The sequence below is a fragment of the Mya arenaria genome, chromosome 12, assembly GCF_026914265.1.
Source record: "Mya arenaria isolate MELC-2E11 chromosome 12, ASM2691426v1".
Taxonomy (NCBI): Eukaryota; Metazoa; Mollusca; class Bivalvia; order Myida; family Myidae; genus Mya; species Mya arenaria.
In genome coordinates this window covers 10,243,854-10,271,684 of record NC_069133.1, presented here as the reverse complement: position 1 = coordinate 10,271,684, position 27,831 = coordinate 10,243,854, and the positions used below count along the sequence as shown (strand labels likewise).

The window sequence follows — 27,831 nt, the reverse complement described above, 5'->3', positions numbered from 1 at the left end:
AACATAATTAAATACTTCCAACGTGAATATAACGTCACTAGAGTCATGAATAAGCATAGAGTAAAAAAGGTTCTGCTGATTCAATATGTCTGATTTTTGTTTTCATTATTAAGATTATAATGTTGATCCTGATGATGATCATGTAAACTTTATGAAGATGCTGAAGAAGAAGATGAAGATGATGACGATGATGTTGATGATGGAAATTATGATGATGAAGACGACGACGAACACGACCACGGCAATGAAGACGACGTCGACGACAATGACGATGAAGATGACGTTGATGATGATGATTATGATGATGATGATGATCATCATCATCATCATCATCATCATCATCATTATAATTAACACATAATAAATAATGTTTATAATAAATTACGACAGCGCGAATAACAAACACAAATAAAAACGAAAATATATTTAAAAAAATACAATTTCATGCGGTACATCAAAATTTATTTAGTATCAGTCATACACCTTTATCTAAATCGGAGAATATACAAGTTCAGCAAAATAATATCAGCTAGTAAAACTTCAAATCTCTCAACACAATATTGTTTAAACAAACGGTCATCCTATTCAGCTAACGTCTTGACCGTAATATATTTAAACTCGCCCGACCGTATTTCATATTTTGCACATTTTCAGAGTGTTATTACAATTAATCATGTTTTTCCTTTTCATTTATGAACTGACTTACACCATGATCAGCAGAAATATATATTCTGCATTTAACCACCGTTGAAGATATTGTTATTACGTATTATTTTGACTTGTTTGCTAAGAAGTCCAAATTGTAAAGTGGTCTCGTATTGGCGTCGACAAACTTAACATATAACCCGATGTTTTGTTTATGTAATCCCAAAACACATACATGTGTGTTGCAATAATCTGCTAAGTTGCTGATAGGCCATTCTCCTTTATAAACACACTATCAATGACATGTTAATGTTCCATCTACTGGCTAATAGGTGTAAAATGAAAAATAATGCATACAAGATAGTATGCATCGTTTGTATGATAAGGTGCACTTTTTGATAACCATGTTAGTGTTTTTTGTTTCACAAATTTAATTAAAAGCTGTTCATGTATTGTAAGTTGTTTTTAAACTAAAATGTATGAACACCTTTAGCAAAGTATTTAAATTGTATTTCTGCACATTTAGCATCGTCTTCGTTTTTTTGTCCATTGTTTAGTCCCTTGTTGGCATGTACAATATTGGACCCTTTTTAAGTTCACTTGCTCGTTTTCCAAATGTTAATCGGCCATTAAGCTCCTTATGTAGAAACTGTGATGTTCAAATTAAGCCACTTTAACACTATTTTGAATACCGCACAAAACACAGTTCGAAACCCTGTCTGATGCCTTTAAAAAGGTCATTTAGATCGTTCCACATCTTTTGCAAAAGGCGCAATAATGTTTTTGTGTGACGTTCAGTTGTTGTAGAAATGAACGCCTGGAAGACATATATGGAATTTATGTCTTAATAGTAAATAACTGGATTATTTTGACCATAGCAGTTGATATTTACCATATTGATGTAATGGAAATATGTGTTTCTATTCCATGTCATGCAACATGTATTTGGTCCGTAATGGCGTTATAAAATATACATTTAGCTGTTTTGAGTGTGTCTAATACATTAAACAGAGCGTTTAAGTACACATATGATATCAAAGGAATGCAAACCAGTTTGTGTAACGGTCACAGTATTTTCGTATTCCCCGTTCCCCTCTGGTGGTGTCAAATCATCATACGTGTTTGCCTGTCTGTGAATAAACAATGCAGTCATTGAACATGCACATATATGCAATTAATTCTTTATTCGGTAAAGAACGATATAATATCAGTTGTATAAACGTTTTTATTAAATGTTTAACAACATAGTTCTTCTTACCCAATAGTATCCTGTTCTGAAAAAGAAATAAAGATAAATGTTTAGAGATCAATGTAAAATGTAAAGAGTAGTCTGTAAGGGTTTTAACGCAGAGAGCTTTAAGTAATGATTTAATAATATAGATAAGATTTGCATCTTCTTGTTTTGTCATATACAACATGAGGGCATAGGCAATCTTGATCACCATAATATTTGACCTCATCTTGAAGGTAAACATCCAAGTTATTTGCTGAGCCTTGCATGGCTGAACCCCAATGTGTGTAAAAGGCAATGTGTACTATTGTGTCGTCGTGCAAACAAAAACTCTTTAAAAAGAAAAATAATATTGGTAATACACAAACTGTTTGGAGATATTCTAATATTTATAAATTATATTTATATAAAATGTAATGTAGCCTGGTGTATAAAGCGTTTCTGTTGGTCTGATATAACTTTGCCTTATCATTGTAAATTGGTTGGTTGCTGTGCTCGTTTCCATTGTATAATTAAAAAAAGATCAGATAATCGAATGTGCATAGATTTACATGTGACCCATTACTTTCAAGCTCCAGAAAAGCAGTATTGAGTAATAAAAAAGTAAAGATGCAGGATCTTTCTTAATAAATTACTTTGTTGCTGTGATCGTTTCAAGAGAGACAGAGACAATTTACAGTAACTCAACTCAATCTGACCTGCATGAGTGGTTAATAAATACACAAATTAAACACATTTAACACACTTCATATGGAATGACATGAAATGGAAGATTTAAGTTATATCATAATGTCTAATGTGATGTTTTAAAACGTAAAAAACATGACATATTGCTACAAAGCGCCTGTTAATAATTTTCATTTATAACGTCACAAAAACGTATCCAATAAAATATTATACATTTTATGACGGCGACGTCTTCTAGGGTTTTAAATACATGATACGCGGAGGAGACTCATTTTTACAAAGTGAGTATATTACCAAATATAATGGTAATTGACGATTTAAAAAGAATTTTTTTCTAATACCCACTTAGTTCTGTGTATTCTGGTCGTTCTGTTGCTGTCCCAACTTGTTCATTAGAATGATTTGCTTCCACAAAAGACCTGGTAATAGAAACGGTACATATAATACAGCGACTCGTCCTTGGGTTGTCATTTAAAAAGATTTTTAACAACATCGCTATTCCACAAAACGGTTTTTTACTGATCCATGAATGTAAACATGATAGAAGAAGTGCATTTACCTTTCAATTAATTTAAAGTGCTAGAACGCTTGTTTTTTTATCATAAACAGTCCACCGGCAAATATATCGTTACAAGACAACGTCTACAATTTTCACAAACATCTGATACAATTCTGAAAAAAGTCAATAAAGCCAGTAATACTTACGCTTCATCCCTTGTCGTAAAACGGTCTTGTTTGATATCTGAAATTTCGTATTCCCCGTTCACCTCTGGTGGTGTCAAATCATCATACGCGCTTGCCTGTCTGTGAATAAACAATGCAGTCATTGAACATGCACATATATGCAATTAGTTCTTAATTCGGTAAAGAACGATATAATATCAGTTGTATAGACTTTTTTATTAAATGTTTACAACATAGCTCTTCTTACCCAATAGTATCCTTTTCTGAAAACGAAATAAAGATAAATGTTTAGAGATCATTATATAATGTTAAGAGTAGTCTGTAAGGGTTGGTACGCCGAGAGCTTTCAGTAATGATTTAATAATATAGATCAGATTTGCCTCTTCTTGTGTTGTTATATACAACATGAGGGCATAGGCAATCTTGATCACCATAATATTTGACCTCATCTTGAAGGTAAACATCCAAGTTATTTGCTGAGCCTTGCATGGCTGAACCCCAATGTGTGTAAAAGGCAATGTGTACTATTGTGTCGTTGTGCAATCAAAAACTCTTTAAAAAGAAAAATAATATTGGTAATACACAAACTGTTTGGAGATATTCTAATATTTATAAATTATATTTATATAAAAAGTAATGTAGCCTGGTGTATTACGCGTTTCTGTTGGTCTGATATAACTTTGCCTTATCATTGTAAATTGGTTGGTTGCTGTACTCGTTTCCATTGTATAATTAAAAACAGATCAGATAATCGAATGTGCATAGATTTACATGTGACCCATTACTTTCAAGCTCCAGAAAAGCAGCATTGAGTAATAAAAAGGTGTAGATGCAGGGTCTTTCTTAATAAATTACTTGGTTGCTGTGATCGTTTCAAGAGAGACAGAGACAGTTTAAAGTACCTCAACTCAATCTGACCTTTCTGAGTGGTTAATAAATACGTAAATTAAACGAATTTAAACACACTTCATATGGAATGACAATAAATGGACTATTAAAGTTATATTATGTTTAATATGATGTTATAAACTCTAAACACATGACATATTGCTACAAAACGCCTGTTAATAATTTTCATTTATAACGTCCATATCCAATGAAATAATATTATTATACATTTTATGACGGCGATGTCTTTTAGGGATTTAAATACATGATACGCGGAGGAGATATTTACAAAGTGAATATATTACCAAATATAATGATTATTGACAATTTAAAAAGATTAATTCTCTAATACCCACTTAGTTCTGTGTATTCTGGTCGTTCCGTTGCTATCCCAACGTGTTCATTAGAATGATTTTCTTCCACGGAAAACCTTTGGTAGTAGAGACGTTACATATAATACGGCGACTCTTCATTGGATTGACATTTAAACAGATTTTTTTAACAATAACGCTATTCCACAAAACGGTTGTTTACTGATCCATGCAAGTAAACAATGATCACAAAAAGGTTTTTTAATTGGTGATGTACATTTACAGGATCATTCATTTCAAGTGCTAGAACGTTTCCTTTATATCATAGACATTCTACCGACAAATATATCGTTACAAGGCAACTTCTACAATTATTTACAAACATCTGATATAATTGTGAAAAGAGTCAATAAGGCCTGCAATACTTACACTTCATCCCTTGTAGTAGAACCGTCTTGTTTGATATCTGAAATTGGACAATATTGTATCACATGCGTGTTAGTACAGTGAAATAATATAACAATATGTTTTAAATTGAACGTTAGTCAGAAGTAGCATTATTTTGCATTCACTTCTATATACCACACTGCCCAAATTAATAGTTTGAAAATGTTTGCAAAATATCATACACTTTTTGTATCGATTGAAACTAGTAAAACGTTACATGTATGCAAACTAAAATATATGGGTGCTCTTATGAAAATCATTTTTTAAAACTAGATTTGAAATTTTGACTGTTTGATAAACGTCTATGAAACTAAATAAACATTTCAAGTCATACTCGTATTAAACTTAATTTTGCGAAGACAGTTCATCGAACAATTACGTCTAGCATAAATGTTGATCACAACAAGAACCACAACAACGAAAACACCTCCAGTTACTCCTCCGATAAGTGGACCGATACTTGACTCTGAGGTTTCTGAAAGTTCATAAGAGAGGTTCGAGACTGTTGCCTAGCCTTCATTATTGTATAGATTTTTAAAATATTGCTTTATATGATTTTACATCAGTAGCTTATTAATTAAACAATAACTCATTTTTCATATAAAGACTCAATGCAACAAGTATAAAATCCTATCAAATTAACTTTTGGTTTTAACTTTTAGTTATAAATATGGATACAATCATATACAACTAGCGCTTTCAATCAGTGTAATCATACTGTTGACTTCCTTTCGTTCTAATAATGGAACAAAATTGCGCGTATTTTTGTGCTTACGCCATCCATATGTTCGTACAGTTTACACGTTCCTTTAAGATTGTGTAATGAGTGTAATGAGTGATTACAATGCATTTAAATAGAATAAGTGATTTTAAAGCGAATGTTTGATTGTACATATAGCTTTATACACAAGCCCACGAATATGTCGTTATCTGTTACCTCTCTATTTCATTTTTATTATACCTCAATGATTGTACTAAATACACGGACTAATATGTCATTCATATGCGACAGCCGTTCTGTTTCAACGATGTATCTCAGATCATTCATTCATTTTAAAATTAGCAAGAGCATGAACTACTCGTCTTGTTTCATCAAGCGACCAAGAAACATATTTCATATGCATCCACAGAACCACAAAAAAAATACGTTAAACACATATGCAACAAAGTTCATGTGATTGTAACTTTATGTTTCATGTCAGTCAAAATTACAGTTTTCGCACAACTTAAAATAAGACAATGACTTGTATTATAAAATTACAACCTTTTTGTTTAATTTCAACAGCAAAGAAAACGGATCCAATCTCGTTTGTGAACACCACGTTGTATGCAGTAAAATCACTGGTATCTCCTAGATAAAAAGTTATCGATATCAAATATCCTTTTGACGGAACCGTTGTTCCAAAAACAGGTAGCTGAATAATTTCGTCGATGGTCCGAAACGAAGTAAGATTTTTATGGTCATGAATTGTGGAAATGGTCATTGAAATTAAACCATTGTTGGAAAACACTGTAATGTTTAACTCCACTGTCTCTTTCAAGTTTGTAAAAATCATATAGGGCCCACTGTTAGTAGTTTTTGGACTAACAACCACTGGAACATCTGAAATTAAATATGATGTTGGTTAACAAATTAGATAGAACAATGTATCAAAACAAGCACTCAATCAATTGATATAAATTTATTTAAGGAAAAATTCAACAACTGTTACATATACATATCGATGCCATTTAAATTATGCAATGATTGTTAAAAACTTCCATTACAAATCCATGTATCGCTCTCATATAAATTAACATAATTACAACCTTTCACAAACATAAACGTGGATGATGAACGGTATGTGTTCATGTCTGGAAAATGAGGTACTCCATTGCTGGCAAAACATGTGAACCGTCCGCTATGCTCGTAGCTCAGATCAGTAAGGTTAAGTACGGAGTAACCGTGTAATGTCCAGTTCCTGGTAAGTATTGAGTTGGGCCATTTTTGCTGCCATTTGTAAGTATATATATCTGGATTCCCACGTGCTGAGCATCGAAGTTGTGTTTGAATGTCCATCGATGTTGCATTACTGCCGATCACTGTGACATCAGGTGCATCTATTTTGTAAAATAAAAACTGTAAAAACAGCTCTTAAGTTTTAACTTCTATTCATACCCAGATAATTGTTAAAACATTCAAGTTAATACAATGTCCATGACGTTTTTCTTATCGTGAAAAGAGAATGGTTTACTTTGTACCGATGTGTTGTTCAAAATTGACTTCCTATTCAAACTCAAGGCGTTCGTTCATACGAACAACCGTATTCGATCATTCCCAATTCAATCAAATGCATTTTGATCAAGAAACGAATCGTATTGCGATGACTTAGCCATGCACTTGTTTTCAACGTATTTATGGTATATTTGAAGGTATTTCAAATGTCTGCGGTTTAACAGATTATTACATAATCGACCTTGCCAATTAAAGCTACTGAGCAACGAATAGATTTCGTTTATATCTGCATATCAAAAAGGAATTTACTCGACCCATACCCGATTTAATCCTGACCGTCGTCTCAATTTGTTCTTGGACTCCAGCGATATTTGATTGATACCGTTTCAAACATTGGAATTTAACGGTATATACATGTATATGCTGTCAGACAAATAATAATCACTTACACTGAACAAGGATGTATATCTTAGATTCTGTCTTATCTCTTGTTGCATTGTTAGTAGACACGCATGTGTAATTTCCAGTAAAATATCGTGTTACCGTATGGAAAAACAATGTAAAATTTGCAGCTATAACAGTATTGCTGGAGCTATTTATCCACCGGTAAGTACAGTCAGGCCAGCAGTTGGACTTGCATTCTGTGTTTATAAATTCCTGTCCTTCAATGACGGTAAATACAGATGGAGCGCTGATTTCAGGATTTTGAGTATCATCTACAGAATACAATGTCATAACCTGTATAAACAATTTACAAAGAAGTTATAATGAAACGTTCACTGACTTTTATAAAAACAAAATTAAACAAAAACAGAAAAAGAATACATACGTAAGTCAACTTTATTGGAATACAACCATGTGAGTTTGCAGTACAATTAACTAGTATCTTACGTATAGACCTGGAAGGTCAAACTATCAGGAGATTCAGACTACACGATCAAACATTGGCTGTGTCTTTGTGGTGATTGCAGCTTTTTTAAGAAAGATATTTGCTTTTTGGTAACCAGAAAATGATTTTAAAGCGCTCTTTTTCATCATAGTATTGAATATATTTCTGATTATATAGGAAAAAAAAGATTACAAATCTGATACAATCTTCTTTCGTAAAATGTAGTCAATTCCTTATAATCCCAAAACAAGATTCAAAGGATGTATGTTTTACTCCTGAAAAATATTGTTCCTCAAAACGAAGTAAATCATGAACTTTTTCTCTTTTTTTTTGGCCTTCCCTATCTGCTTTGCACTGTGTATGACCATTGAAATATGTATAAGCGTACAGATAAACATGACGTGTGAATTGATTATTGCAGGTCTTGACGGTAAAACAAATCATTGATGTTTTATTCACTCTGATACACAGAGACCTTTTTTGAAGCTATGAATTTGTTCGACCATCGTTGTTATTCTCTATTTGTGTGAATCAAGGGTGAACCATATGGAATATTAACTGTTTCAGTTCAGTGACGAACTCCACCAAATGTTGATGGTGAAATAAGTATAAGATTGTGTATTCATCCAGCCTAGCACGTTTTGATCAACAGAAGCGAGACCGTTATCAAATTACACTATGGTGTCACGATGTAAATCTAACATTCAGTAATACATTTTCCTAGAAAGTTGAAATTAACTGATCTAAGTATTGTTGATGTAGCTGCTTAATAATTTCTTTGTTAATGTGTAATATTGTTAGACTTTTACCTTTCAAATAATAAATTCCACACGATAGTTCGTAGTTGAACATGAATCGATGGTATATATTTGCATTTATTTATAGATTGTTGTTTCGTTATTGAAATTCAATCATTATCTTTTAAGCTTATTTGTTTCTTTTAGCCCATATTCACGTTTAAATCTTACTTTTGGAAAAATGGTAAGTGAATCATTATTTCGTTTATGCTTTCGGGTTCGGACCAGACAAACGGAATATATCATATTGACAATTCGAACGCATTCGACTTATTTAAGTGATAATCAGATTCTGAATTAAGAGTACCATTTTTATATTATATAAACTCTATTAAGTAAACGTTTTCTACTCATAACAAATACTGAAAGCTTTTTTAACAGACATGTTTCAAACCATTTAAATGGTTTCGATGGAACATTCGAAATATGACAAGGGCGTAACGGTAAACAGCCACGCCACACGATAGGCACTTATGGGACTGACAGTTGCACACAGCGATGCGGAATATCGGTTTAAAAGTGAAATAAAATTGGAGTTGTACATCACTTTGTTCATCTGCATCGATATCATGCCAAATTGTTAACATATTGCCGATATTTACTTGGATGATCATGTTTTAGTTTAATTTAATTAAAAAAATCAGATTACTCGTATTTATTTATGTTTGTTTTTTTGATTCTCAGAGATTGTATATTAAATCAAATGCAATTGACTAAAATTGCCATATACCAAGCTTCGAGAAGATGTTTTAATACTTTACTTATTATGAAAATCATGACGTTCATTAATTGTTATTTTGGGAACCTGGAACTAGTTTAGTTCTTCCACGAATGTATACTACGCACGTGCCAAAAGAATATGACCTCGAGCAAAGTCTTCAACCTTACCCGTTTCCTGACAATGGAAAAGGAGAACATTTATCATATCACGGGTCTTCATGGTAGAGAATCGTATCCCAACTGTTGTATCGGATAGTTTACGATAACTGGGTAAACATCGGTTCCGTAGAATATTATGCACTTTGATTGGGATGCAGCTAGATTGTTCACACACTATATTTTTGTCATTTTACAACAAGTAAGCAAGTATAGAAAAAAGGATATACCTTGATAGTATGAAATGTTCAATTATCTTCGAGATGTATATTTTAAACCTTAGTCAGAAGGTTTTAGAGAATATAAATGTTAATTTAGACGATGATGTTAAATTATTGATTGTCCGTGTTTGTATTTCCGAAGAGCTGATTGCACTTCCAATATGTTCCGTCAATTCCATTTGTAAAGTTGTATATAATTAGCCTGAACAAATTGTTACCAAGACATTCGAATCCGTAAAATGTTTCGTTTCCGAAAAGTTTGAAAAAATCTCTGGATCTATCAATACTTTGAGAGCATAGTAGCCTGCTTAAATCTTAGCATACCAAATAATTCCAATTCAAAATTGACTTTTAAAGGTTACATGTTTATTCTATGATTTAAATTCATGGAACTTTATATAAGTAAAGCATTTATTAAATTATATTATGGGCTACTTTCCATCTTTATAGTTTTTTATCTCACTATTTTCTTAACTTAGAAACAATCGATGAACATACTGGATCTACTTGATCTACTTTTGTTTATTTTACATTTTAACCGCTTTATTTTTAAAGCTTTGCCTGATTTGGTCATTTTATTTAATAAATACTTGAAAAGTTGAACCAAGTTAAACTTTCTAATAACAAAAGTACAATGTTTTATTAACAACTTTGTATGCTTCGTAAAAGCATCAAAACAATTAAAAAAACACTTGATTTGCAATTTACAATGCCACCCAGTCATGCTTACGGTAAGAGTGTTAAGGTTCGACAAAATATTTAGAACAACTGTTTTTTAAATAAGTTGCATGATTGTTTTGCGTTAAACGTTTACTCTGTCAGATCGAAGGTTTGTTTTATGAGTTGTTCTGCAATTTATAAACAAGTTAATTTAATAAAAAATACATGTACATATATTAAAATATAGGATACGCATTATGTTGCATGTACCTTCAATGACAATTGTTTTGTCGCCGCTGATTGTTCCAGCACCAGGAAGAGTACATAACCAAATGTCCCCGTTCATAGCTCTATTTACGTTCCTTATGACACATACAAACTCCCTTCTACTGACACAGGAACAACTGAGGTATGACGGTGGTTCGGGGTCTGTTGCACAACTTGATGGACCGTACCCTACTGCTGTTATTGTCTGGTGAGATCCGTTCACTCTTTTTACATAGGTAACATATTGAACGTCCTTAGACGTGGAACATGTCATTTGAAGGGATGCGTTCTCCCCAACAGTAAAACCACCGGATGTTCCATTACCCGACAACGTAATACCAGCCACTGGCAAATATAACAGATAAATTTATAGACTCGACTAAAAATATACCAACATTAATTACATGAGTAAGCCCACAAGCCTACAACTGAACAAAAGCACTGCCTGAATCATCAATGCCATATTTACATTTACCCAAACACAAACAACGTGTCAAATTGAGAACACAGACATATATATAATGTTATTGTTATTATCATTGCCTGGACAACAGTCTTGCTGTCATCATTGAAAACTAAGTACGAACTCATTGAAGTTTACACCGGTTTATGAGTTCTCATTCTCTGTCTTGCCCTTTCATGTATCGATACGCGACAAGTTTAATGTATAAGCTTTTTTACCAGTTGGACACGATGACAATCCCTATCAAGATGTCAAAGAACAAAGTGAACATCATGTTGTGTATATATTAAAACATCTAACAAGCAATAATGTAAATATACTTTGTACATAATTTAAATGCCGAGCAAGCTAAATGACCGAGGAAATTTGGGAATGGGACCGAACGTTTGTGCAGATTACTTCAAAGATTATGTATGCTATAGTGCTCTTTTTTTTTGCACTTCAGACTCAGCCTAGTTTTAAAGATGATGATGCGACTTTTATAAATATTGAATATTAGATTGCAATTGGCATTTACAAAACAAGGTTTTGTGAACAATAATAGCTATAGTTTTGGTAGGATCGAAATTGAATGCCACTTTCTAGACGAAGACGCCCAAAATACCTTTTAACATAAACTTGTAGCCGAATGATGTAGCTGAATAAGAACAAATGAGAAAGTATGCATTGAATGAGAAAGTAAATTAACATGAGCAAACAGGCATGTCTGGCAAGCTAAGTCGTCTTTGATGTGATTGATGTATAAGAAAAAAGTATAGGCCTGATAAGTGATCCCTACTCAGTACTCCGGTCATAGTAACTCATAAAATTCGAATTGATTTATTACCAGTATATCTCGTTTTTGGCTCTGATAATTTTTGCGTCTCTTAGATACCTAGATAAAAAAGAATGATATTCACCAGTGAAGCCATATCATTCGACTTTGAATAGGAAGGCCTCATACCACACCTTATCAAATGCCTTTGATATATCACAGAAAACAAGCAAGCATGTTCTTTTTCAAAATATTTTAAAGTATTTTCATAAATCTCGACAAGGCGAAAAACTGTTAAACGACTCGGATAAAAATCCATATGAAGCTCATGTTTGCTCATGTAGGTCATTCGAGAAGATGTTTTAATACTTTACTTATTATGAAAATCATGACGTTCATTAATTGTTATTTTGGGAACCTGGAACTAGTTTAGTTCTTCCACGAATGTATACTACGCACGTGCCAAAAGAATATGACCTCGAGCAAAGTCTTCAACCTTACCCGTTTCCTGACAATGGAAAAGGAGAACATTTATCATATCACGGGTCTTCATGGTAGAGAATCGTATCCCAACTGTTGTATCGGATAGTTTACGATAACTGGGTAAACATCGGTTCCGTAGAATATTATGCACTTTGATTGGGATGCAGCTAGATTGTTCACACACTATATTTTTGTCATTTTACAACAAGTAAGCAAGTATAGAAAAAAGGATATACCTTGATAGTATGAAATGTTCAATTATCTTCGAGATGTATATTTTAAACCTTAGTCAGAAGGTTTTAGAGAATATAAATGTTAATTTAGACGATGATGTTAAATTATTGATTGTCCGTGTTTGTATTTCCGAAGAGCTGATTGCACTTCCAATATGTTCCGTCAATTCCATTTGTAAAGTTGTATATAATTAGCCTGAACAAATTGTTACCAAGACATTCGAATCCGTAAAATGTTTCGTTTCCGAAAAGTTTGAAAAAATCTCTGGATCTATCAATACTTTGAGAGCATAGTAGCCTGCTTAAATCTTAGCATACCAAATAATTCCAATTCAAAATTGACTTTTAAAGGTTACATGTTTATTCTATGATTTAAATTCATGGAACTTTATATAAGTAAAGCATTTATTAAATTATATTATGGGCTACTTTCCATCTTTATAGTTTTTTATCTCACTATTTTCTTAACTTAGAAACAATCGATGAACATACTGGATCTACTTGATCTACTTTTGTTTATTTTACATTTTAACCGCTTTATTTTTAAAGCTTTGCCTGATTTGGTCATTTTATTTAATAAATACTTGAAAAGTTGAACCAAGTTAAACTTTCTAATAACAAAAGTACAATGTTTTATTAACAACTTTGTATGCTTCGTAAAAGCATCAAAACAATTAAAAAAACACTTGATTTGCAATTTACAATGCCACCCAGTCATGCTTACGGTAAGAGTGTTAAGGTTCGACAAAATATTTAGAACAACTGTTTTTTAAATAAGTTGCATGATTGTTTTGCGTTAAACGTTTACTCTGTCAGATCGAAGGTTTGTTTTATGAGTTGTTCTGCAATTTATAAACAAGTTAATTTAATAAAAAATACATGTACATATATTAAAATATAGGATACGCATTATGTTGCATGTACCTTCAATGACAATTGTTTTGTCGCCGCTGATTGTTCCAGCACCAGGAAGAGTACATAACCAAATGTCCCCGTTCATAGCTCTATTTACGTTCCTTATGACACATACAAACTCCCTTCTACTGACACAGGAACAACTGAGGTATGACGGTGGTTCGGGGTCTGTTGCACAACTTGATGGACCGTACCCTACTGCTGTTATTGTCTGGTGAGATCCGTTCACTCTTTTTACATAGGTAACATATTGAACGTCCTTAGACGTGGAACATGTCATTTGAAGGGATGCGTTCTCCCCAACAGTAAAACCACCGGATGTTCCATTACCCGACAACGTAATACCAGCCACTGGCAAATATAACAGATAAATTTATAGACTCGACTAAAAACATACCAACATTAATTACATGAGTAAGCCCACAAGCCTACAACTGAACAAAAGCACTGCCTGAATCATCAATGCCATATTTACATTTACCCAAACACAAACAACGTGTCAAATTGAGAACACAGACATATATATAATGTTATTGTTATTATCATTGCCTGGACAACAGTCTTGCTGTCATCATTGAAAACTAAGTACGAACTCATTGAAGTTTACACCGGTTTATGAGTTCTCATTCTCTGTCTTGCCCTTTCATGTATCGATACGCGACAAGTTTAATGTATAAGCTTTTTTACCAGTTGAAGACGATGACAATCCCTATCAAGATGTCAAAGAACAAAGTGAACATGTTGTGTATATATTAAAACATCTAACAAGCAATAATGTAAATATACTTTGTACATAATTTAAATGCCGAGCAAGCTAAATGACCGAGGAAATTTGGGAATGGGACCGAACGTTTGTGCAGATTACTTCAAAGATTATGTATGCTATAGTGCTCTTTTTTTGCACTTCAGACTCAGCCTAGTTTTAAAGATGATGATGCGACTTTTATAAATATTGAATATTAGATTGCAATTGGCATTTACAAAACAAGGTTTTGTGAACAATAATAGCTATAGTTTTGGTAGGATCGAAATTGAATGCCACTTTCTAGACGAAGACGCCCAAAATACCTTTTAACATAAACTTGTAGCCGAATGATGTAGCTGAATAAGAACAAATGAGAAAGTATGCATTGAATGAGAAAGTAAATTAACATGAGCAAACAGGCATGTCTGGCAAGCTAAGTCGTCTTTGATGTGATTGATGTATAAGAAAAAAGTATAGGCCTGATAAGTGATCCCTACTCAGTACTCCGGTCATAGTAACTCATAAAATTCGAATTGATTTATTACCAGTATATCTCGTTTTTGGCTCTGATAATTTTTGCGTCTCTTAGATACCTAGATAAAAAAGAATGATATTCACCAGTGAAGCCATATCATTCGACTTTGAATAGGAAGGCCTCATACCACACCTTATCAAATGCCTTTGATATATCACAGAAAACAAGCAAGCATGTTCTTTTTCAAAATATTTTAAAGTATTTTCATAAATCTCGACAAGGCGAAAAACTGTTAAACGACTCGGATAAAAATCCATATGAAGCTCATGTTTGCTCATGTAGGTCATTCGAGAAGATGTTTTAATACTTTACTTATTATGAAAATCATGACGTTCATTAATTGTTATTTTGGGAACCTGGAACTAGTTTAGTTCTTCCACGAATGTATACTACGCACGTGCCAAAAGAATATGACCTCGAGCAAAGTCTTCAACCTTACCCGTTTCCTGACAATGGAAAAGGAGAACATTTATCATATCACGGGTCTTCATGGTAGAGAATCGTATCCCAACTGTTGTATCGGATAGTTTACGATAACTGGGTAACATCGGTTCCGTAGAATATTATGCACTTTGATTGGGATGCAGCTAGATTGTTCACACACTATATTTTTGTCATTTTACAACAAGTAAGCAAGTATAGAAAAAAGGATATACCTTGATAGTATGAAATGTTCAATTATCTTCGAGATGTATATTTTAAACCTTAGTCAGAAGGTTTTAGAGAATATAAATGTTAATTTAGACGATGATGTTAAATTATTGATTGTCCGTGTTTGTATTTCCGAAGAGCTGATTGCACTTCCAATATGTTCCGTCAATTCCATTTGTAAAGTTGTATATAATTAGCCTGAACAAATTGTTACCAAGACATTCGAATCCGTAAAATGTTTCGTTTCCGAAAAGTTTGAAAAAATCTCTGGATCTATCAATACTTTGAGAGCATAGTAGCCTGCTTTAATCTTAGCATACCAAATAATTCCAATTCAAAATTGACTTTTAAAGGTTACATGTTTATTCTATGATTTAAATTCATGGAACTTTATATAAGTAAAGCATTTATTAAATTATATTATGGGCTACTTTCCATCTTTATAGTTTTTTATCTCACTATTTTCTTAACTTAGAAACAATCGATGAACATACTGGATCTACTTGATCTACTTTTGTTTATTTTACATTTTAACCGCTTTACTTTTAATGCTTTGCCTGATTTGGTCATTTTATTTAATAAATACTTGAAAAGTTGAACCAAGTTAAACTTTCTAATAACAAAAGTACAATGTTTTATTAACAACTTTGTATGCTTCGTAAAAGCATCAAAACAATTAAAAAAACACTTGATTTGCAATTTACAATGCCACCCAGTCATGCTTACGGTAAGAGTGTTAAGGTTCGACAAAATATTTAGAACAACTGTTTTTAAATAAGTTGCATGATTGTTTTGCGTTAAACGTTTACTCTGTCAGATCGAAGGTTTGTTTTATGAGTTGTTCTGCAATTTATAAACAAGTTAATTTTATAAAAAATACATGTACATATATTAAAATATAGGATACGCATTATGTTGCATTAACCTTCAATGACAATTGTTTTGTCGCCGCTGATTGTTCCAGCACCAGGAAGAGTACATAACCAAATGTCCCCGTTCATAGCTCTATTTACGTTCCTTATGACACATACAAACTCCCTTCTACTGACACAGGAACAACTGAGGTATGACGGTGGTTCGGGGTCTGTTGCACAACTTGATGGACCGTACCCTACTGCTGTTATTGTCTGGTGAGATCCGTTCACTCTTTTTACATAGGTAACATATTGAACGTCCTTAGACGTGGAACATGTCATTTGAAGGGATGCGTTCTCCCCAACAGTAAAACCACCGGATGTTCCATTACCCGACAACGTAATACCAGCCACTGGCAAATATAACAGATAAATTTATAGACTCGACTAAAAACATACCAACATTAATTACATGAGTAAGCCCACAAGCCTACAACTGAACAAAAGCACTGCCTGAATCATCAATGCCATATTTACATTTACCCAAACACAAACAACGTGTCAAATTGAGAACACAAACATATATATAATGTTATTGTTATTATCATTGCCTGGACAACAGTCTTGCTGTCATCATTGAAAACTAAGTACGAACTCATTGAAGTTTACACCGGTTTATGAGTTCTCATTCTCTGTCTTGCCCTTTCATGTATCGATACACGACAAGATTAATGTATAAGCTTTTTTACCAGTTGAAGACGATGACGATCCCTATCAAGATGTCAAAGAACAAAGTGAACATGTTGTGTATATATTAAAACATCTAACAAGCAATAATGTAAATATACTTTGTACATAATTTAAATGCCGAGCAAGCTAAATGACCGAGGAAATTTGGGAATGGGACCGAACGTTTGTGCAGATTACTTCAAAGATTATGTATGCTATAGTGCTCTTTTTTTTGCACTTCAGACTCAGCCTAGTTTTAAAGATGATGATGCGACTTTTATAAATATTGAATATTAGATTGCAATTGGCATTTACAAAACAAGGTTTTGTGAACAATAATAGCTATAGTTTTGGTAGGATCGAAATTGAATGCCACTTTCTAGACGAAGACGCCCAAAATACCTTTTAACATAAACTTGTAGCCGAATGATGTAGCTGAATAAGAAAAAATGAGAAAGTATGCATTGAATGAGAAAGTAAATTAACATGAGCAAACAGGCATGTCTGGCAAGTTAAGTCGTCTTTGATGTGATTGATGTATAAGAAAAAAGTATAGGCCTGATAAGTGATCCCTACTCAGTACTCCGGTCATAGTAACTCATAAAATTCGAATTGATTTATTACCAGTATATCTCGTTTTTGGCTCTGATAATTTTTGCGTCTCTTAGATACCTAGATAAAAAAGAATGATATTCACCAGTGAAGCCATATCATTCGACTTTGAATAGGAAGGCCTCATACCACACCTTATCAAATGCCTTTGATATATCACAGAAAACAAGCAATCATGTTCTTTTTCAAAATATTTTAAAGTATTTTCATAAATCTCGACAAGGCGAAAAACTGTTAAACGACTCGGATACAAATCCATATGAAGCTCATGTTTGCATCAGGTGAGTCACCCATGATGAGAATATCCCGAATTATGCATGAACTTTAAATGCATTAATTTAAAATGTTGTTTTCATTCATAAAAAGTGCATGGAATAATTAGTTAATTTACCAGGTCATGAAGTGCATGCCAAGTCATAGTTCATAAACATATAGCTTACGAAGTTCATGAACCACACACTGTCCTTGAACACAGTTTATGAACCAAATACAATTCATGACTACCTTAATACATACATCAATACATATTCATGAATTACATTTAAGTTTCATAAACTTGTAACAATAATAACAATGAACAAGTGGCAATGCGACGAAACCAGATTTTTAAATTGGGATATAATTAAAGATTATAGCACATTAATAATTTCTTCCATGAATTAGAATATGTACTTCTTGCTTTTTTGCGCTTGCATTTACAAGAAACACGAAAATACCTGCCAAACTACGAAAGACAACCAAATATAAACACTATACATCTCATTAGACCAAATGAAAACTTCAGCAATAAAGAACAAATGTATACCTATCGCATGATATATACAACTTAGTTAAACCATGAGGTCATCTAATTAACAAGATATATTACATCAGTGCTTTTGTTAAAATTTCAAATACTGACTGTTTACAGACCACTTACTAAAATAACCAGAAAAAACGCAGGCTTTTATAATAACATTTATGATCTAAAAGTGTTCTAATCTCTCTTAGAGCACATTTGTGTTCTACAATTGTCCCCTTGTTGTTTCAGATTAATGTTATACAACAGTTCTAGAACAAATATTTTAGAACACAAAGTCAATAGTTCTAGAACTGTGTATATTGATATAGTTATGATTTATAGAACTGAGTGTCGCAGGGGTGTCTCTGACATTAGAACATACAATGGTATACGAAAAAAAATTACTTTCTCTTTCCTTTGATTCAAGTTTAATGTAAGTACTGTGGTTTGGCAAATACGAATGCAGAAAATGTAGTGCTTTCATTATTTTCTAAATTTTGAATAATCCTTGCAAGTTCAAAGCTTAAGAGCATCTGTTTTTACGAAAAGAACAACAACTATTCAAGTGCATAACTATTCATAAATAAGTTAATGAACACTTCTAGATACCCCTGAGGTTCAGATGAACTGTTCATTAACAGACTCATGTTTGCAATTCTTGAAATATTCCCAAAGTTCATAAATTGATTCAAGAATTCATAACCTTTTACGTTTAGGTCTTGTATGAACAGTTCATGATTTGCAGTCATAAACATTTGATGGATTTTTATGAACTTTTCATGAATATTCAAGAACTGTTCTTGAAAGTTCATAAAATCATGACCATAATCTCAACAGATATCAATCAAGTGTAAAGATGGTCAATGAAAACATTGGTGTCAGCATATTTACATAATTGACAGAGAAGGCACAAATGAGTTCTAAACTTTGTAAGGCTGTTTGAAGACTGACATCTAATTTATTATCATGAAGTCGTTATTAAGCCATGTCTCTCGTCTGAAATTTGAGTTAAACCAGGCCCCAATATCCTTTCGAATACCGCTACCGTACATCGACGCGCTACCGTAACCGCCTAATGCAGACCAATTTTTCAAGGGTGCTGGTTATCGCTACTGTTTAACTGTAGGAATACTGTAGGCGACTGAAACGTACCGAAAAAGTAGGTACGTCCAGTTCTACAGCCGCAAAATGCACATTTTCCACAAATTGTTGGTACGTTTTTCATTAAAATAAGAAGGATTGTGAATTTTAAAAACAGCATTAGTACGCTGTGGTACTTTGTCTTAGAAACAGTTACTACACTACGGAATTTCTTTCCAATATAATAACCATGCAAAAATACGCAAAGGTATTCCTTTAAAAATCGTCATTAAGCATTATTCGACTCTGGCTTTTGTATACTTGCTTTAATAAAACAGCATGCTTATGTTTTTCCTCTTGTATCAAGAGTACACTGTGGTATCACTGTTAAATTTAAGAAATGAGCAAAACTGCGCAGTGGTATTTCTGTGAGATTTGTTTAACTTCGATAAGGTAGACATTTCATGATTGAATTAAACTAAAATCAGTCACTTAAATGCACTTTGGTAGCGTTCTCGAATCCTTAAGTATGTAAAACTACGCAGCGGTATTTCCAGTATAAACATAATACAACATCAACATTACACAACCCAGTTCAAAGGCGAATGCAGTTGCCTTTGAAGGTCATTTAAAGCTAGTAACGCTCCCTTTAACGGTTGAAATATTAGCTATAACATTCTTATAAACCCAACCTGACATCTATTACCTTATCGCTATAGAGTTATCATGGAAACCATAATGACTGCAAATATATCAACAGAACATCCATTACCAAATAGCTGTCACAGTTGCCATGAAAACCACTGCAAAAGAAAATAAACCAACCGGACAAATATCACAAGAAAACTTATTAAAGATTTTAATACATATTTGGCTGTAGAATAAATTTACCTGGGAATTCGACCAAAGGCATTTATTAGCATATTCTATGATAGAATGCGCTTATAAAACTGTAAACAACATATATAGTTTTTACTATATTTTAATGCTATGTGATAAAATGTGTTGAGTCTGAGTTTGAGATTTGACTATATTATTTTCGTGATATTGGTGACAGGGCTTATCAGACCGACGAACTGTTAACCATTTTGTAGAAATGCACTGCTGTGATATATTAAAGTAAATCTAACTGAATGTTTCGCCTGCCGCATCTTTGGTTGAGTAATTACTGAAACATTGTCTCGATTAGAAGTTACTGAATCAATTGTTAAAATTTCGACATCCGATGAGTCGATACCCGACCATCCGTCGTTGAAAATAATACGGTCTAATTACATATTCTAAGAAGCTCCAATACCGGTGGGTTCATCGATAATATTATGGATGCCAAACTAAATCCAAATTTTATTTAGAGTTAGCCTTTAAGAGACATTTATTTAATCTACGTTTCAAATCAACAACCATTAAAATTCTTTTAGCAACACCACCAACTGTTTATATTGAAACAGTACAGGTCAGCAGAGATCACGGATAACTATTTGGGGCACGATACACAGTGCAAAGTATTATTTTCAGTCAATGGTAGTTGGACTTCAGCCAATACATAACCTCCTGAAAATGTTCTGTCTATCATATACGGTTTTGTTTGCCCATCTTGAAATAACTGTGAGTTAGGAAATTTGATTCAGTTAACATATAATTGATGAATAAATAGCAATACTATCAAGCAATACTACGGATTCAGGCATGATATTCACTCAAATATGTTTCTGAAAAGTGTGAGCTCATAATGTAAACCTAGAACTCCATGATTTAGATGTGTCCCTTATCAAGAAAGCCCATAAATTGGTTTATTGAATGTCACCATGATTTTGACCAATTGATCCGAAATAGGGGTCATTCACTGATCATGAACACATTTGCATATATAAAACTCTTCACAAAGTTGTTTAGAAGGACGGCGCCCGTTGTTGTTATGTTCACCATGGCATTTGACCGATTGATACCAAACTCGATAGGGGAGATCTATAGTACCATAAAGCTACGTATTACGTACGACCTCATACTTATGCTACACTAATCGAGCAGTTTGTTATCAATTTTAAGTTATAATTTTGTTATTACAAATACGTGTATTTTCCAATTTGCTATTGCATTAAACTTATCAATCCGCGCACGTGGACACACGAATGGGTTGCGTATTTCGTTTCGCCACTACAGATTAAGTTGTGTTTTAAGTATTTTATCACGTTTGTCGATACAAATTTCCTATATATATATATATATATATATATATATATATATATATATATATATATATATATATATATATATATATATCATGTCATTTATATCATACTTCAGTGTTGCATTATAGCAGCGAAATCAGTCATTTTCGTGATATGTTATATATTCTTTGAATGTCAATTTGAAAACAAAGACTATCTTTTCGTTTTATTCTTATACATGTAGTTTGATTAGAAAACATGATCAAAAGCACATGTTATATTAAACAATTATATTTTCTGCCATGTCGATTCACATTCGAGACAATGATCGGCTAGTATAAGTCCATTATTTCGAATTTCAAATAGTACACAATAAGTGAATTAGACGGAAATTATTGATTTTCCCGCGCAAAACGTTTGAGTGTTACATCTGTAACGGATATCATTGATGTGCTATATCAAGATCACGGGTGTTTAGGGTAGAACCGAACTCTTAGCGTTCATGAATATCGGACTATAAGAATATGCCCGTTGGTTGTGATTTGAATATAAATATACCAAAACTTCCCGTTTGTGGAATACGCCCATTGGTAAAATAATGCTCCATTGTGAATATGATATTTAATACTGATATGAAAAATATATGATTGAAATCAATAAAATCAGTAGATGTGAAACTTCCATTTGTCGATCTAAAGAATACCTAAAAAATGTGAGGAATAAAATCCTAGGTTTGAATCATGATTTAAACAAAACCAGCTACGACATGTCAAATGCCATGCTGAGCTCACTGCATAATTGCGTATTGTGTGCATTGCCTCATTGATCTGAGTATGACATGACATTGACATATTTTCAAATGATCATAGTATTGAGAAAACAACTTACCTGATACACTGACGATAACACTATTTTCACTGTTTATATTAAGATTAGCCTGGCATGTAAAGTTGTCGTTCTGATTATCTCGTGTCACATTCAAAATAGTAAGCGTGAGACAGGTGTAGGTGAAGAGAGTTTCATTGAGACCAGGTTTTCCAAATATTGTACATGGTTCAGGTTGTTTAATTGTTATATCGTATTTTCGCCCCGAACCGTTGCCATTGTTCGTCCATCTTATTGCAAACAGCTCGTCAATTCCAGTATACGTGCAGGTCAATGTTAGTGATGAGCCCTCCGGAACAGTCGTTTCTGATGAAATTATGGTAACGGAACCATCAGCACCTGTAGGTACATTTAACTTTACGTTTAGTAAAATAAGTAATGTGTTTTTTGGAAGCGTATTTATATTGCACAATGAGTACCGTCACCGGTGACGGAGCCATATATTTGAGCAATGAGATTTGAATTTGACAAATATTATTACTATAAGTAAAATCAGATATATGATGTATCAAACATTTTTGGGCCCCTTATGAATAACCGTTTACTGCTTAATTATCACGAATACCGCTATCAATGACCAGAAGGACTTCGGTTATGGATGACTTGAAGTCCCGAACTTCTTTTTTTTACTTACTGTTTGCAGGTGGAATAAATTTTGAGAGATTTGAATGATCGTGAAGCGCCTATAAATTAATGTTTGAAATCAGTGGAGATTGGCTGTCTCTTTGTTACAAAAAGCCATTATAATGGTTACTGTATTCGCTGACTGGCGACTACAATTTACTAGGTTTATTTAGATTTGTATCTTTAATTTACAAACGCAATTCATAATTGATCCATTAATAATGTGTGTTCTTTGTGTTACAGTCTCAAGAACTATATTAGAATACAGACGTCTATTAACATTCTGCTGCAAAATAAGACACAAAAAGGTCAATTTCAAAATAATGATGTTATGCATTGGAAACTTTTCAAAGAGGAGACTTTTTTCCAGACGCTCTGTAAACTTTGCGCATGAATATTAACTCTGTAAACCGGTGACATTATTAGGTGCAAAGTCATTACAAGTTTGAGTACACCTGACACTCGACCCGTGAAATATAGGTGATATAGGGTCTCGTGCATCGATTTGTTACTAAAGTATATCTCCTTGACATACACATTGTATACAATGTTAAACCCCGAAGTGATCATTCTGTATATCGATAAATATCAGAAAACAGTGGCTTTGAATATAGAACGCGTTGTCTAACAATATATTAATATTGAAATCCCTTAGGTGAGACAGTGCATCTTGTCGACCTAGGGAGGAAGGGGCGCTGTCGGTTGCTAGTTTTTGCCGAGGGAAGCCAATGGGTTAACGAGGTAAAACGCCCCCACCAAGGATATCGACGTGAAACTATTCGTACATATAAAAAGTTGAATATAAAATTCGTTTGCAGTAATTCGCATTGAGCATACAAGTATGTACTTGTAGGGTCGCTAACACTAGAATGAAAATCAATCGTGTTCCCGTACCAGTTTTTTATAACTTGTTGAATGTACATATACATGGATAACGCAGAGCGTACACGCGTCCGTATACGTTGTGTTATTCATTATATGACAGACAGATATAGGGTTAGTTTATTTTGATCTGTACAATATACATCGTCAACAACACTGTACCTTTGAGCTCAGCATGAATAGGTTCATAAATAACTATTCATGACTGTAACGGCGTTTCAATAACAAAAGAACAATCTTTAATTTATGATAAGGGATACTGACCATGACTGTTGCAATGTATACATAATTTAAGGACTCAGCAGAGAGTTATGCAAGGTAGCTTATCTGAAACAATTTATCTAGTAAAAAGTCACTATGAGCATGATATTTGACCTGTCGACGCCAAAATTTCCAATGTGCAGGCAAAGTTTGAGGACTAAACACCAAGGGATTGACAAGTTATTAACCTAAAACTGTTTTTTTTTCTAGTAATAATCCCAGTGATTAATTTCTTTAACAAAATAGAATTGAACTGCTTTGTATTCAGATATTGTTTTTAAATGTCAGACACTCATACTGTAATTGTGCATACCGGAACCATGCTTGCCTTTGGCCTAAAGGATCACGGTGTTTACCAAAGTCTTTAGCATTTTTTTTATCATGTTCCGGTCAATTCTTCAAAAATCCATTGCATTACAATAAGAGGAAACATACGTATTACACGGTTCAGTTATAATAACAGCTTCTTACTAAAGAGTGTGTTTGAAAGCAATATAATAATGATGTCTGAATAAATCTACTTTTCGATACAAATTACAAGAAATGTTTTGAATCGTTATAGTACAAGCGATAATATACAATTGAACCGGTCGTCTTTTAAAAACATATCTTGTATTATTTTCACTGAAATGTAGAAGAAATTTACGCATTTTAATAATAAGTATATTTGGAAATTGTATACAAAATTAAATCACAAAAGGTAACAGAAGCCCGTCCATATATTTGAAACTAAATGCAAACCCCTAAATACCAATGCAGGATCACCACAATGCAGCATTGGCACCACAACCTATGCAATGGTAGCACAACATTAATAGAATTAAGCCAATTGCACCAAATCTAGTAATACAAATCTGATATACCAATAAAAAGCTACGAATATGCGAGTAATTAACGCCTTAGAACGGTCAGTAAAATGTAAATTTATTGTGGATTTAAACCATTTTGTGGGCACAACCTCACCACAAAAAAACACCGAACAAGGTAAGATTGTTCAACTTATTGGCACCTTAACGGACGACGCGTTGTAGCCTTCGTGATATCATACTGCTAGTCGTATACTGTTATATTTTGTTTTGTACTGGAATATAAAGGTTAAAATTAAAAATATTAATGTTCTTTATAATATGATTTGATCCGATTTGTACTACGTTTCATAAATAGATAGATAGATTATTTTATTCCTCCAACAATGGAGAGCATTACATATTTATAACATACAATACATGAATATACAGTTGATATATAATCATAATATAGAAAAGAATAGGAAAATGATATGTATGACATCAATTTCAGGGTACACAACAATACAAAGAATGGGAAATAAATGACATGTCCCTACATTACACATCGTCCTGCATTTTAGATAGAGTTATGACAATGATGTAAAAGCAGTGATATTTATAAGTAAAGTAAACATAGTGAAATAGATAGTTACTTTTACAAAAACAACCCAAATGAACAAGACTTCAAATGAGGGTATGTTTACACACATTGTACATGTAATTACATATACGGTAAAAAATGAGCCAGTGGCTTGCTGAGAAAATGTAAGTATCGTAGTACCGTTTTGAATACAATCACACATATTTTAAGCAAAAAAAGTAATAATGATCATTTGGCACGAACGAACTTTCACCTTACCACTAAACTCATTTATAAAACGGACCTACGGCGCCACTAATACTTAATATGTGAAAAACTACAGTTACAGTCTCAATAGCAAAAAGTTTAAACATAAACCCGATTTAATGGCACTGGGTAAACGCAAAAGACATAGAACACAAAAACAAAAAACACAAACAAGAAACATGGAAGAACAGCACAAAACTCCACAAGCAACACAGTGGTACCGCCTTGGAACGGTCAGTAATGTGTCAATTTACTGGCGATTTAAGTTTAGGTGTTTTATATCGACGTTCTTTGGCATCTCATTCACACCAAATATACCGATGTTCTAATCATAAATCGATGTCATCAAAATAATCAAATTAACTGATGGACTTCCGTTTTTATTGTGTTTGAATTTAAATTATTTCGTCGTTTAACTTATAAATAATACCTTATTGTTCATTCACTCTCAATTACATAATTCTAGTGAATTATTTATGTTACAGTAAAAACATTTAGAAAAAATAGAGTTTAAAAACAAACTCTTAATCAATTATGTTATGGTTTTTATCATCGTTAGTGTCCATAATGCACGTGTCAACTATGTGAAGCTGTAAATCAACAAGTAAAAAAGTTTATTCGGAACAATTGAACACCAACTTAAAGTTGGTTGTTCCAAGTTTCGTGAAATTTGGCCGATATTCATTTAATATGGACAAACGTGTTCATGGATCATACACTTAAATTAGAGACGTGCACTGACATCCGCTTGTGCCTTCCTGCTACGAAATGTTGTTTATGAGTACGATATTTCATTGGCAAGTTTCTATACTTTAAATTCATCATTGATTCATTGATTCATTAGGATGCTATCCATTTTTAACCTTTACATTTGCGATTATGTATGCAATATGTCAAACTGCAAATCTTAATCCTTAATCATTATTTTGTTAAATAAATACTAGTCAAACATATATCGATACTCGTATAGCAGTTTAATACCTAACCAATCATGTACGTTTAGTAGTTATTATAGCTTAAAGAAATTAAATGTTTTTGACATGAAACTGCCACCTGATAGCAAATGTTAAATTTCATTTGGAAATCATTGTGAACTCGCGTAATCATATTTAAATTAAAAAGTTTTCAATAAACGTTGATTTGTTTAAATTAGTATATACAGTTCCCAATGACTTACTTTTCTGTATTATTTTATTAAGTCTTATCTATGATTTATAGAACTTAACGTTAATCTTTTTTCTTAAACAATGCAAATACATTCATGAATAAAACTAGCGTCAAGCGGTTCCATATCAATCATCCAAAATCCTATAATATGACAGTGACGAACAAAATAAACCTACAGGTCAACCATTTCACAAGCAAGTTATTTTATAAAATTTGATAATGGTTTGTTTTTTTAAAATGCATTAAAGTAGGTTTAACAAAGTTGTTTTTTTTTAAAAATAACAAAGTCCTATTTAACGAAACAAAGCGACAGTATCAATTCATCAAATACAATTTAGATTAAATCTGAGTAAGAACGCCTTTAAGATAAGCATTCAGGTTTTCAACATTAGGGTATGTATTTTGTAAGTTATGTACTTACCTGCGTATATCCTGCAAACTACAATTACCACAAAAGTTGTTCTCAAGTTTAAATTTGACATGACTTATAATCACACTTTATGAACAGTTAAAATACATGTATTGAAATGTTTGCTCAATAAACAGGAAGTTTAAA

At 32.8% G+C, this 27,831-nt stretch overlaps 1 protein-coding gene across 3 annotated transcripts; it reads right to left on the bottom strand.

The window, feature by feature from the left end:
• Positions 1-454: 454 nt before the first annotated feature.
• Positions 455-27,831, bottom strand: LOC128210988 (uncharacterized). 3 transcript variants are annotated; one of them, XR_008257179.1, is made up of 17 exons: positions 27,697-27,831; positions 22,710-23,045; positions 16,523-16,864; positions 13,676-14,017; positions 10,822-11,163; positions 7,558-7,824; positions 6,703-6,993; positions 6,158-6,496; positions 5,228-5,368; positions 4,876-4,912; positions 4,492-4,565; positions 3,495-3,510; positions 3,269-3,367; positions 2,909-2,982; positions 1,904-1,919; positions 1,696-1,771; positions 455-1,462 (listed from the first exon to the last, which is right to left on the bottom strand). XR_008257179.1 is itself a non-coding variant. In XM_052915355.1 (17 exons), exons 1-17 carry the CDS (start codon positions 27,755-27,757, stop codon positions 1,440-1,442), a joined length of 2,880 nt encoding a protein of 959 aa, XP_052771315.1. In that variant the 5' UTR covers positions 27,758-27,831; the 3' UTR covers positions 455-1,439. The 3 variants fall into 3 exon arrangements, 2 of the variants coding, with proteins under 2 accessions (XP_052771315.1, XP_052771316.1); XM_052915355.1 differs by having other exon boundaries at positions 1,696-1,775; XM_052915356.1 differs by having other exon boundaries at positions 1,696-1,775; positions 5,273-5,368.

Coding starts and splice junctions, on each gene's coding strand:
- LOC128210988 (XM_052915355.1), bottom strand. CDS start 27,757: ATGTCAAATTTAAACTTGAGAACAACTTTTGTGGTAATTGTAGTTTGC. Junction 23,046..27,696: donor AGTTTGCAGGATATACGCAG/GTAAGTACATAA, acceptor ATGTACCTACAG/GTGCTGATGGTTCCGTTACC. Junction 4,913..5,227: donor CAAAATTAAGTTTAATACGA/GTATGACTTGAA, acceptor GTCCAATTTCAG/ATATCAAACAAGACGGTTCT.